At 37.0% G+C, this 13,832-nt stretch overlaps 1 protein-coding gene across 1 annotated transcript in view; it reads left to right on the top strand.

Annotated features, from left to right (window-relative positions):
• The window catches only part of LOC114044840 (zinc finger protein 420-like), a 39,712-nt gene extending 26,481 nt beyond the window's left edge, over positions 1-13,231 (top strand). Inside the window, exon 7 of the mRNA XM_027864556.1 lies at positions 10,458-13,231. Coding sequence (XP_027720357.1) covers positions 10,458-12,712 — 2,255 coding nt within the window. The 3' untranslated portion in view covers positions 12,713-13,231. The remainder of the gene's footprint in view (positions 1-10,457) is intronic.
• The last annotated feature ends 601 nt before the right edge of the window (positions 13,232-13,832 follow it).

The raw sequence follows: 13,832 nt of genomic DNA, 5'->3' as shown, positions 1-13,832 counted from the left end.
AGTGTGAAAACATCCTCATTCCACCACACTCCCGAGTTGTGCCTGAAGTAGATTAAAATATAATTGGGAAATATTTAGCAAAAGAAATAAAAATACAATAAAACATAAATAATGTTAATTTGTAGTTTTCAAAGTCAAATTGATGCCCATAGAATCCATTTTTTATTTGAGTTTGACACTGCTGGTATACACAACTGTATCCCAATCTAGTTTTCAGAATACTTTAGTTGCTTTTGTAGCACTATAACAAAAAACTTTTTGCTCCTTAAAAACAGGGACTGTTTTTTGTCTTTGTGTCTTTGCTTAGTTTAGTGTCTGGGACATAATTAGTACTTAAATGTTTGTTGACTGACTACTAACATTGCTACTAAGTTTGTCCAAAATACAATTAAATCTTAAAAAAAAAGTACCTTCACACCTGACTGTAATATAACACCCCAACCAACCACTTACAACCAAACTTGAACCATCTCATATTAGCGAATGTTGTGAAGCCGAAGACACAAAACTAAATATGAAGAGAACATGTAACAAAAATGTAAAATAAAACATGGGGCATGAATTTAAATCAAAACTGACGATATGAAATAATAATAGCTAACATATAATGCTATGAGCAAGACAATGTGCTAAGCACTTTGTAATTATTATCTCATTTGATCCTTACAACAGCCCTGGATGATAGATACTGTTACTATCTCCATTTTACAGTTTAAGAAACTGAGGCAAGCAGGTTATGTGACTTGCCTAGGATCACACACAGAGTAAGTGCTTGAGGCAAGATTTGAACTCAGGGCTTCCTAAGTGCAGGCCCGGCACTCTAGCCACTGTGCCCCCTAGCTGCTTATTACTATAATTTAAGTACAAAATCTAATAACCAACACCTAAAAATCATATCTACTACTGAGTTTATTAACAATTAATTAATTGATATATGAATCTCATTAAACATTTCTACTTATGGAATTTTGAATCTCTTCTAGGTGTATGCCTAACCTTGTAAATTTTAATTGGCTCTTCTTAAGTATGCATTATGCTCCAGACCCATTAATTGCATTTTCTTCATTATAAAAACAAAAATTATGGATAATTCATCTGGAATCTTTAACCTAAAGATGATGTTCCTTGCATTCTGAAAAAAAAAAATCCCCCACTTATATTTAATCATATGTGGCACAATGATCCTGACTTCTTAAAAGCTAAGCCAATAACTACGGGATCTGTAAATATTTCAAGTACACTCCTGATGGCAGTTTTTATATGTCTGAGGATCAGCCTAGCTAAGTGTACAAAGAGGTTAAGCACCTTAGGTTCATAAAAACTCCTAATAGTTGACGTTGCTTTGTATTGCTTTAAAGTCTGCAAGGGTCTTTACATACATTTTGATATGCACAGACATCCCTGTTGGGGAGGTATATTATTGTTCCCATTTTACGGATAGGAAGCTGAGGCTTAGAAGAAGTTAATTGTATTTCTCTGCTAGTAAATGTCTGAAGCAGGATTGAAACTCAAGTCTTCTTGAATCTGTATCTCTATCCAATATTGCTATAGTGTCCCTAGCCAGTACGTAATATATTCTTTGGCAATAGCAACCATGAACCTCAAGAAAACCAAACCACATAACAGCATTCACTTCTGTGGGGCTTGCTTGTATAGGGATGGTAGTAAAGTGGCTTAAAGGGAGAAGAGGGTGCTGAGAAGCAGTTTTTATAAAATATAAAGATACATTTAAACTGATGCTTTCAGTATGAGATCTGCTGTGATTCAAACTTCATTTCATCTTTTATATGTTTTGTTATATTCTTGGCACTAGCTGAACTTGAATTTCCTTTTGAAGATATCACATCCTACCACTCTGATATCCTCACCCACTTTGTGGCTCTTTAACTTAGATTGTCAGTAGGAAATCAGCATATTCCTTATTCCTCTATCATTACCATTCAGGAACCTCCTTTGAGGTCCACAGCATTCAGTTGTATCCTTCTGTCCCATTCATTCTACTAACATTCTCAGATCTTCATCAATAACTTCAGCACCTGGGTTAGTCTTCCTTTCTAAAAATTCATCCAATGGTATCAGGCTAATTAACTTAAATATCTTGCTGAACTAACTTTATTTAACCTCCCAGATCATCAGTTTGCAGAGTTCAATGACATTTTCCTTCACCTTTCTGGAGACACCTATAAAGGTTCTGTCTATTTTACCATCACTTGAAACTTCCGTGAACTTCCAAGTTTATGAATTCCAAAATTTACTTCGTCTTTCAGTTTATGCTCTTTTTGGATATACTCTTTGATCATGAAATTCGTTCCTTAATTCTCAGTGCTCTTCCAGTCTATCACCCCTACTTTGACTTCTCTTTCCTCCCTTAACAGTCTTGAGGCGGTATTTTAACAGTGCATTGGCCTCTACCCTTTGTGACTTGAATCTCTGCCTCTTATCCATCTTTTGTTCATCTATTCCCAATCCTGGTTTGCTTCGTGCTTTGCTTTGGCCACTTCTTCTTTATAGGTTCTAAATCCAGGTGGCAAAAAACATACAAGCTAACTAGATCTACAATTTCATGGTCTTGTAACCTTATCTGAACCCAGTAACATTTTATTAAGTACTTAGCAGGCACCAAAGATGCAAGACAAACAGAAACAGGCCTTTCTCTTAAGGAACTTGCATTTTGCTGATGTATTACAAACATCTTTATTTCATATTCATTCTTTAAAAAAAAGTTCTAAATTTAACAGACACCTAAATAAAAAGACATTTCCATATATTTAATAGAATAGAAAAAAGGATTGTACATGAAGCTGCAGATCTTTGTTATGTATAGCTTGCTTTTCAAGTATATAATAAATTCAGCCTCTGGTATTCAAAGCTATCTTGATTATCTGTGCTTCTTTCTGACCTTCTTTTCCCTTCATTTTTAAAACGATACCTCAAAGACCCTCTTTTCAGATGTACTTATTATTTCACTTCCACAATGGCTGTTCTAAAACTTTCCTCAAACCTTTGAACTCTGCACCTAATTTCACTTTGTCTGCAGTTGTTTCTGGCCTCTATTTTATCTCTTCACACTCTTTCACACTTCAGAATACCTATACTGATATTCTCACTCTTTCCTCTGGTCTCTAAGCATAAGGAGGAGCTCTTTGCCAACTCTAACACTCAACTTGTGAACTGGCCTTGCCAATAATTCCCCTTCTGCTATCAGTTGTTTTTTTCCCTGTTTACTGACTTTTTCTCCTTTGCCTACAAATATGGACTTCTATAGAAGTATCCAGAGCATCTAGAAGTCACATCAGGAATCCTTTTAAGAAGAGAGTTTGGGAGGCAGTGGACATGGATGACAAAGCATACTTGATGAAAAAGTGAAATTGATTATGTTCTAACAGGAAATAACCAGTTACTGCTATGGATGTCATTTCTAAATTAGCTATGTACAGTTAGACCACCAGTATATTTGTGCAGAGATTAAAATCAATACTGAAGAAGAAAGAATTAAAAAATCCAGAACACATGGCACATAATTGAGGCGTCTTTCCCCTGACCTGTTTAAATGGAAAATAGATAAAAGAACAGGCATTGACACAGCTCTTGAAGTTTGTTAAGAAAGTTTAACCAATAATTAATCACTACAAAGTCCAAAAGTGCAAAGAACAACCTTTGCCAGTAACTGTGACCTTTTCGCAAGGAGAGAATTATTACAGCCAAGGATAACACTTGCTCAGACTAGTAAAAATTATCTAAAAATCTTATGGAGGATGATGATAGATGATACTTGTCAGTGCGATCTATAAAAAGAGAAGCAGTAAAGGAAAAGAGTAAAAACCTTAGAGACCCAACTTAGTAAAATCCTCCTATGCATATTTAAAGGATGAAACTGAAAAGAATAAAAGAAATAGACTTAATTAGGAAAGATTTATTTAAGGAGGTTTAAGGATTTATTTAAAAAATCCATCTCTTGTTCAGTAACAGTGGCATCATCACATTTGGACTCAACATTGCTTCATGAAGATGTAAAATTACAGTAAAGCAAACCACAGTAAGAAGTGCAGCTTGCACTAGAGCAAACATACTATAGGCAACCCAGTTTTGAGGGTATTGAGGGATTGATATTCAAAATATCTGAAAAGAAGGGAGGGCGAATGGTAGGGGAAAAAAACAGACCTTTTTATTACTTCATTAGGATAACAGAAAATATCAGTACTAATCTATAAGTATACTTTTTCATCTCATATATAATTTTATGAGTTACCTACATATGAATACAGAGCATCCTTGTTAAATGTTTGAGAAGGGAACAGCCAGGCATTTTACAGATGTTCCATGTCTTTACCATTACAAAAGTGACTGAAAGCTATGAACATTGAATTATCTCTTAAGTCAGCTGTAAACTCAGAAATGTACCTATTCACACAGAAAAAAAAAGACAAATGGGTAAGGATGGTCATTGTACAGATTATGATATATATTGGAATGGACAATTCATAGTATTGGTCCATCAATACAGGTATCTTGGATGGACTACAGAGGCACAGTGTCTAAGATTGAAGAGGAGAAGAGCAGTCTGGTTGGGAATTTGTAAAAGTATTGTTTATGACCCCAGACTTCAGCATGGAACAAAGGTTCATGTTTTTTTTTTATAGCAGTCATCTTTTTGGTAATACTGTATGTGTACAAATGAGTGTCATTCAAATGACAATTGAGAAGTTCATGGTGGACATAAGTAGGTTTCAATATATTACCAATGAATTATACAAATGAATGAAAAAGCATTTAATAACTTGTTACCTACCAGGTATTTTGCTAAATAAGTAGGGCGCATGCAAATACAAAATTAAGGCAGTCCCTATTATGAGTGAACTCACATTATAATGGGAGAGACAATACATAGAGGATTATGTTGGTAAAGAAATGGTATTTTGGTGAAGGAAGTCGCAGGAATGATCAGTGTAACAGGAGAACAGTCAATTGAAATGACCTTTTCAGAAACATGGTTGCATTGATTTCCTTATAGTTCCCATGGCAAGAGGTAGAAAAGAAGTGGGTAGGTCTGTACATAACAACATGTCTGCAGTTGGCTGAGGTGAAACAGCATGGTCAAATTTGGGGCTGACTAGATATAGCGAGGTCTGGCCAATTTGGACAGTCCCACCCCTTAGGCAGGAGTACTAAAATCTGATGAAGGCAGGAGTGATAAGCTAATCAAGTTTTTAGTTGTTCCTATGACCCTGGAAGATGTTGCTTATAAAACGGGTAGTTAGAATACAAAGAACTCTTGATCAGTTAGGATGAGCAGAATCTTAATACGATAAAGTTGAATAGTCATTCAGCTTTAGTCCTTCATAATTAACTGTTTATTAAACATTTTAAACTGAATATCCTACAAGTATCTCAAACTGAAGATGTCCAAAACAATTAATTATCTTTCTTCTCAAACTCTACCCCTCTTCCAAAATTCAAAACTTAATATTTCTGTCTAGGGCATCACCATCTCATTTGCCCATTTGCAATCTTTTTGCTCCTTTTTCTTATTCACCTTGCATGTCTAAGCACTTGGCAAGTTTTGTTCTGGTTCTGTAATATCTTATATCCATTCTTCTCTCTCTACTTAACATGACTACCACCCTAGTTTAGACTCATCACCTCTTCCTGAGGTATTGCATTAGTTTTTAATTGGCCTCTTTGTCTCATCTTCCCTCTCTCCTATCTATTCTACACACAACTTTGAAGTAGATTTTATTTTGCTTATTTTGAACTTAAGGGATTCCCAAAGAAGAGAACATTTCCATGTAAAGTAGAATAGAAAAAGAGGCTATATGAAATAATGAAATTCTGATATACAACTTCCCTTTAAATGCAATATATGATAAATTCATCATGTTACTTTCAAAGCTTTTTCTGTGGGTTTCTGAAGTAAGTGCATTTTAAAAAAATTCTTCAGTGACCCTTTTTATTTCTATTTTAAGTATCAAAGATTTTTTATTAATAAATTTATTTCTAGTTTTCAACATTTACTTCCACAAGATTTTGAGTTCCAAATTTTCATCCCATCTCGCCCCTCCCTCACCCCAAGATGGCATGCATTCTGAATACCCCTTCCCCTAGTCTGCCTTCCCTTCTATCTCTCCCCCCGCTTCTTTTATCTCCTTCCCCTTCTATTTTCCTGTAGGGCAGGATAGATATCTGTACCCCATTTCCTGTATTTCTTATTTCCCAGTTGCATGTGAAAATATTTTTTTTTAAACATGTGTTTTTAAAACTTTGGGTTCCAAATTTTCTCCCTTCCTCCCTCCCCACCCACCCTCATTGAAAAGGCAAGCAACTCAATATAGGTTATACATGTGCAGTTATGCAAAACACTTCCACAGGAGACATGCTGTGAAAAACTAACTCTATTTCCCTTAATCCTATCCTGCCCCCCCCATTTATTCTATTCTTTCTTTTGACGCTGTCCCGCCCTCAGAAGTATTTGCTTCTGATTATCCCCTTTCCCAATCTGCCCTCCTCTTTATCATCCCCTCACTCTTTTGTCCCCTTCCCTCCCATTTTCCTGTAGGGTAAGACATATTTCCATACCCAATTGAGTGTGTATGTTATTCCCTCCTTAAATCAAATCCTATGAGAATAAGATTCACTCATACCCTCTCACCTTCCCCCATTTCCCCTCCACTGTAAGAGCCTTTTCTTTTCTGGTTTTTTTTTGTGAGATAATTTACCCTGTTCTACCTCTCCCTTTCTCCTTCTCCTAGTATAATCCTCTCTCACCTCTTAATTTTATTCTCCAGATATGATCCCTTTATCTTCAACTCACCCTATACCATCTATCTATCTACCTACCTATCTATCTATCTATCTATCTATCTATCTATCTATCTATCTATCTATCTGTCTGTCTGTCTCTCTATCTATCTATATACATACTTATAATTTTTTCCCTCCAACTACCCTAATATTGACAAAGGTCTCATGAGTTACAAATATCATCTTTCCATGCAGGAATGTAAACAGTTCAACCTTAATAAGTCTCTTATGATTTCTTTTTCTTGTTTACCTCTTCATGTTCCACTTGAGTCTTATATTTGAAAGTCAAATTTTCTATTCAGCTCTGATCTTTTCATCAAGAATGCTTGAAAGTCCTCTATTTCACTGAATGACAATTTTTTCCCCTGAAGGATTATACTCAGTTTTGCTGGGTAGGTGATTCTTGGTTGTAATCCTGTCTCCTTTGCCCTCTGGAATATTATATTCCATGCCCTGTGGTCTGTTAATGTAGAAGCTGCTAAATCTTGTGTTATCCTGATTGTGTTTCCACAATATTTGAACTGTTTCTTTCTGGCTGCTTGCAATATTTTCTCCTTGACCTGGGAACTCTGGAATTTGGCTACAATATTCCTAGGGGTTTTCCTTTGGGGATCTCTTTCAGGAGGAGATCAGTGGATTCTTTCAATTTCTATTTTGCCCTCTGGTTCTAAAATATCAGGGCAGTTTCCCTTGATAATTTCTTGAAAGATGATGTCTAGGCTTTTTTTTTTTTTGATCATGGCTTTCAGATAGTCCAATAATTTTTAAATTCTCTCTCCTGGATCTATTTTCCAGCTCAGTTGTTTTTCCAGTGAGATATTTCACATTGCTTTCTAATTTTTCATTCTTTTGGATTTGTTTTACAGTATCTTGATTTCTTATGAAGTCACTAGCTTCCAATTGCTCTATTCTAATTTTTAAGGCAGTATTTTCTTCAGTAGTCTTTTGTAGTCTTCCTTTTCCTTTTGGCCAGTTTTGCTTTTTAGAGCATTATTCTCCTCATTGGCTTTGTGGACCTCTTTTGCCATTTGGGTTAGGCTATTTTTTAAGGTGTTATTTTCTTCAGTATTTTTTTGGGTCTCCTTTAGCAAGCTGTTGACTTGTTTTTCATGATTTTCTTGCATCACTCTCATTTCTCTTCCCAGTTTTTCCTCCACTTCTCTTACTTGCTTCTCAAAATCCCTTTTGAACTCTTCCAAGGCCTGGGACTGATTCATATTTTTCTTGGAGGCTTTGGATGTAGGAGCTTTGACTTTGTTGTTTTCTTCTGGTTGTATGTTTTAATCTTCTTTGTCACCAAAGTAAGATAATATAGTCTGACTCTTTTTGCGCTGCTTACTCATGATCCTGGCCAATTACTTGAGTTTTAAACTCTTTGTTAAGGTAAGAGTCTGCTTCCAATGTGGAGAATGTACTGTCCCAAGCTTTGGGGATTTGTACAGCTGTTTTCAGAGATACTTCTAGAGACCTGTAAATTTTCAGTTCTTCCAAAGTGGTATGATAAGGGGCGAGGTGTTTCCTCTGCACTGCCCCAACAAGCTCCACCATGCCAGCATTCCTCCTCACCCCAAGGCCACCACCCAGAACTGTGACCCAGATCCAAGCACAGGCAAAGCAAGAGATTCCTGCCTCAGCACTGGCAATGAGATCCCTGGAGTCCCCCTTTGATTAGCCACTCGATTCCCCCTCAGTCTGTGCGCTGGAAGCTCAGGAGGCAGCCACAGCCCTGGGCCGTGCTTGGGACTTAAGGCTGAGACCTAGCTTTTCTCTGTCACTGCAGTCACAGACTTTTCCCACTGATTTTCCAAGTTGTATTTGGCGTTCCTGGGCTGAGAAGTCTGGAAACCGCCACAGCTGCCCGCAATTTAGTCCTCTGAGCCCTGCTTCAGGTTCGCTGTGACCCACATGCCCATGCTGAATTGTGCTCCTCTCCCTGCCCTGCGCGATATACTTTTCCAATTAACCATCCAGGTTGTCTTGGGCTGGAAATTTGTTTCACTCTGTCTTTTTGTGGGTTCTGCTGCTTTAGAGTTTGTTTAGAGCCTTTTTTTTACAGATATTTGGAGGGGGTTAGGGGAGAGCTCAAGCAAGTCACTGCTTTCACTCTGCCATCTTGGCTCTGCCCCCCCCTTTTTATTTCTTGACAACACTGTTGTTAGCTTCTTCTCTCCCCCTTTCCCCTTCTCCTAAATGAAAATTAAAAAGAAAGAAAAACAGTCCTTGTAGTAAATAAGCATAGTTAAGCAAAACAAATCTATACATTTGCCGTGTCCAAAAATGTATATTTCATACTCTACCTTGAATTCATCACTGCTCTGTCAAAAAGTGCAATGCTTCATCATTGATCCTCTAGAGTTGTTGTTGGACATTGTATTGATAAGAGTTCTTAAGTGTTTCAAAGTTGTTTTTCTTTACAATGTTGTTACTGTGTAAATTTTTCTCTGTCTGCTCACTTTACTCTATCAATTCATGGAAGTTTATTCAGATGTCTCTGCAACTGCCCATTCATCCTTTCTTGTGGCACTATATTTCATTATGTTCACATATAGTGATTTTTTTTTTGGTCATCCCATAGTTAATGGGTACAAGTAGTTGTGTGTAGTTCTTTACTGCAACAGAAAGAACTGCTAAAAATATTTTTGTGTGTAAGGTTATTTTTCCTTTTTCTTTAATCTCTTTGGGGTGTAGGCCTAGTAGTGGTATCATTGTTTTAGAGGTATATACACTTTAGTGATTTTGGGGAGCATAGCTTCAAATTGTTTTCTGGAATGGCTGAACTAGTTTACAAGTCCACAAACAGTGGGGGCACCAATGTGCCTGTCTTCCCATGGCTTCTCCAATAATTATCGATTTCCTTTTTAAAAAAAATCATTTTAGTCAGTCTGAGAGGTAAAACAATTGGAGTTGCTTTCATTTTAGTTTTTTAAATTATTAGTGATTTGAAACATTTTTTTCATATGATTGTTGACAGCTTAGGTTTCTTCTTTGAGAACTGACTTCATATTCTTTTTTTTTTAGGCAATTGGGGTTAAGTGACTTGCCCAAGGTCACACAGCTAGTAAGTGTCAAGTGTTTAGTCTGAGGCCAGATTTGAACTCAGGTCCTCCTGACTTCAGGGCCAGTGCTCTATCCACTGCGCCACCTAGCTGCCCTCTGACTTCATATTCTTTAACCATTTCTAAGAGAATGGTTGTCATTCTTACATATTTGAATCAGTTCCTTGCATATTTTAGATATTAGGCCTCTATCAGAAATTTCCTGCAAAGATTTCCTGCCTCCCCATTTAACTGTTTTAATTCTATTTTAGCTGTATTGATTTTGTTTGTGAAATTTATTTTCTATTTTATATAGTCCAAATTGTACATTTTATTTTGTTTGATTTATCGTGCCCTATTTATAGTTGTAAAAGGTTCTTTCTTCCTTGCACATCTAATTTATGTTGTGACCTTTCTATATTTCAGTTGGGCATTTATTTAGAATTTATTTTGCTAAATGGTATGAGAGCTTTTCTTGTGAGATGAGGATCTGTTGACTACCTAACTCTCTTTTCTAGGCTGATCATCATCTTTCTTGATGAAAGAAGCAGAATCTAGATTTTTTTTTTATAAAATAGTTTCCTTTCAGAAGAGATATTAATACTATTTCTTTATTTCTTTCAGATTATTTTAGCCTGGAAACTAAGCTTAAAGCTGAATATTCATCTTCAAAGCAGACTGGTTATACAGGAATATCCAAAGAAGGACTCAGAAAAGAAGTTACCTGGGATTCCAAGATGAGAGAAATTCGGGAATGTGATGTCAAATTAGAGAGGGAAGAGAACTACCAGGAGAAACAATCCAGACAAGTAACAAACATTCCCAGAAAAATAGCTAGTGACTATAATACATTGTTAGGAAGTTTCAGCCCAGGGTCAGTCTTTGTTTCACAACAGAGAGTTACTACAGGAAAAAATCTCCTTAAATATAATCGAATCTCCTTAGGGAAGAAACTTTCTAAGTATAATAAATACAGGAAACCCTTTAGTTACCACTCAGACCTTATTCAATTTCGAATAGCAAATTCTGGAGACAAATCATATATATGTCATGAATGTGGGAAAGCCTTTGGTCAGAGGAGATATCTTATTGAACATCAGCGAATTCATACGGGACAGAAGCCCCATAAATGTAATGAATGTGGAAAAGCCTTTATCCAGAGAGGAAACCTTACATCTCATCAAAGAATTCATACAAGAGAGAGACCCTTTGAATGTAAGGAATGTGGGAAGGCTTTTAGCCAAAGGGGTCACCTTACTGAACATCAGAGAATTCATACTGGAGAGAAACCCTTTGAATGTAAAGAATGTGGAAAAGCCTTCAGCCATAGGGGGCATCTTGCTGAACACCAGAGAATTCATACTGGAGAGAAACCTTTTGCATGTAATGAATGTGGGAAAGCTTTTAGCCACAGGACATCCCTTATTTATCATCACAGAATTCATACTGGGGAGAAACCCTTTAAATGTAATGAATGTGGGAAAGCCTTTAGTCAGAGGGGGAACCTTACTGAACATCAGAGAATTCATACTAGAGAGAAACCCTTTGAATGTAATGAATGTGGGAAAGCCTTTAGCCACAGAGGCCATCTTACTACACATCAGAGCATTCATACTTCAGAGAAACCATATCTTTGTAATGAATGTGGGAAAACCTTTAGCCAACGAGGAAACCTTATTGAACATCAACGAATTCATACTGGCGAGAAACCCTTTGAATGCAATGAATGTGGGAAAACCTTTAGTAGAAGGGGATATCTTCCTGAACATCAGAGAATTCATACTGGAGAGAAACCTTTTCAATGTAATGAATGTGGAAAAGCGTTCAGCCACAAAGGAAGTCTTACTGAGCACCAGAGAATTCATACCGGAGAGAAACCTTTTCAGTGTAATGAATGTGGGAAAACCTTCATCAAAAACTCACGTCTAGTCCAGCATCAGAAAATTCATACTGGAGAGAAGCCATTTGAATGTACCGAATGTGGGGCAATGTTCAGCCAGGAAGAGAAACTTATTGAACACCAAAGAAGGCATGCTGGAGAGAAACCTTTTGAATGTAAAGAATGTGGGAAATTCTTTAGTCGGAAGGGATACCTTACAGAACATCAGAGGATTCATGCTGGAGAAAAATCATTTGAATGCAAAGAATGTGGGAAATTCTTTAGTCGGAAGGGTTACCTTACTGAACATCAGAGAATTCATGCCGGAGATAAATCCTTTGAATGTAGTGAATGTGGAAAAGCTTTCAGCCAAAGGAAATACCTTACTCAGCACCAGAAAATCCATACTGGGGAGAAACCCTTTGAATGTAATGAATGTGGGAAAGCCTTTAGACAAAGGGGACACCTCACAGCACATCAGAGCATTCATACTGCAGAGAAACCTTTTGAATGTAATGTGTGTGGAAAAGCATTCCGACAGAGAGGAAGCCTTACTGAACATCAGAGAATGCATGCTGGAGAGAAACCATTTGAATGTAATGAATGTAGGAAAGCATTTAGTCACAGGAGCAGTCTTATTGAACATCAAAGAATCCATGCTGGAGAGAAACCCTTTGAATGTAATAAGTGTGGGAGAGCCTTCACCCATAGGAAATCTTTCATTTACCATCAGAGACTTCATAGTGGAGAGAAACCATTTGAATGTAATGAATGTGGGAAAGCCTTCAGTGACAACTCTTATCTTACCTTACATAAGAGAATTCATACTGGAAAGAAACCCTACAAGTGTAATCATTGTGGGAAAGCTTTTAGCCAGAGAGGAAACCTTACTGAACATCAAAGAATACATACTGGAGAGAAACCCTTTGAATGCACTGAATGTGGGAAAGCCTTTACCCATAGGAAATCCCTTATTTATCATCAGAGAATTCATGCTTGAGTGAAACTTATTGAGTGCAGTAATTTTGGGAAATCTTTTAGCCACAGCAGATACCTTAATTCACACTGGTGAGAAGCTTTTTGGAAGTAATGAGTATAAAAATCCTTTATCTACCAAGGGAAGCTTAATGAACATAAGAGGATTTGTACTGTAATCAAGGTGATCCCTGAAATATTATCAGAAACTTTATAATATTGAAAAATTACATATAAGCAATGCATGTGGGAAACCTTCAGTAGTAACTGAAGCCTTAGAAAGCATCAGATAACTCTAATTAAAGGAAAACCTTATGAATGTATTTACTATGAAAAATTTTAGAGTAGTTTATCCCTTATAAAATGTTAGAGACTCCATACAAGATTATCAGAGGAATTGTGGTGCACTGCATAGAGTACTGGATTTGAAGACAGGAAAACCTGAGATCCAATCATGCCTCAGACCATTTCTAGCTGTGTGACTCTGGGCAAGTCACTTAACTGCTCTCAGCCTTAGTTTCCTTTTCTGTAAAACAAGGATACATGATAGTACCTACCTCACAGGATTATTGTGAGGATCAAATGAGATCAAATAAGATAATGTGTAAAGTGTTTTACAAACCTAAATGCATTATATAAATGCTAGCTGTTATGTAATAATGTGAGGAATGCATAATGAAGCCCTGTCAGGTTTGTTTTTTTTTTTAATTCAGACAGTTGTTGCTTTCCATAGGTGTGCATTATGCAAATTTGACTCCCTGTGGGTGGGCAGCAGGTCCTCAGCCCTAACCCTCAGGGCAAGGGTCCTCTCCCCCAGACACTGAAGCCCCTCTGGCTTTGGGGATTACAAGCACTGAAGCTGCTTGGGCTGCTTGGGCAGAGCCCAGGAAGAGGGAGAGGTCTGTAGAAAGGTCCACTTACGGTAAGCGAGAACTATCTGTATTAAAGAGTAAAGATGGCAGAGTTTGTCATCATCTCCTTTGTACTTAAATGCTTTGTGGGAGAAAAAATTAAGGCTTATTACCTTCCTTCCTATAATACATACTGGCTGCCAACTGAAGGCTGAATTACATGAGTTAGTGCAGCCAGTGTTTGGGTGCAGAAATAGGGCCTGAAGTACCATATATTTTTTAAACTGTTCAGTA

The sequence above is a fragment of the Vombatus ursinus genome, unplaced genomic scaffold (genome assembly GCF_900497805.2).
Source record: "Vombatus ursinus unplaced genomic scaffold, bare-nosed wombat genome assembly UNPS02014775.1, whole genome shotgun sequence".
Classification (NCBI taxonomy): domain Eukaryota; kingdom Metazoa; phylum Chordata; class Mammalia; order Diprotodontia; family Vombatidae; genus Vombatus; species Vombatus ursinus.
The sequence above is the reverse complement of the archived record's forward strand: the minus strand, read 5'-3'. Positions and strand labels throughout refer to the sequence as shown.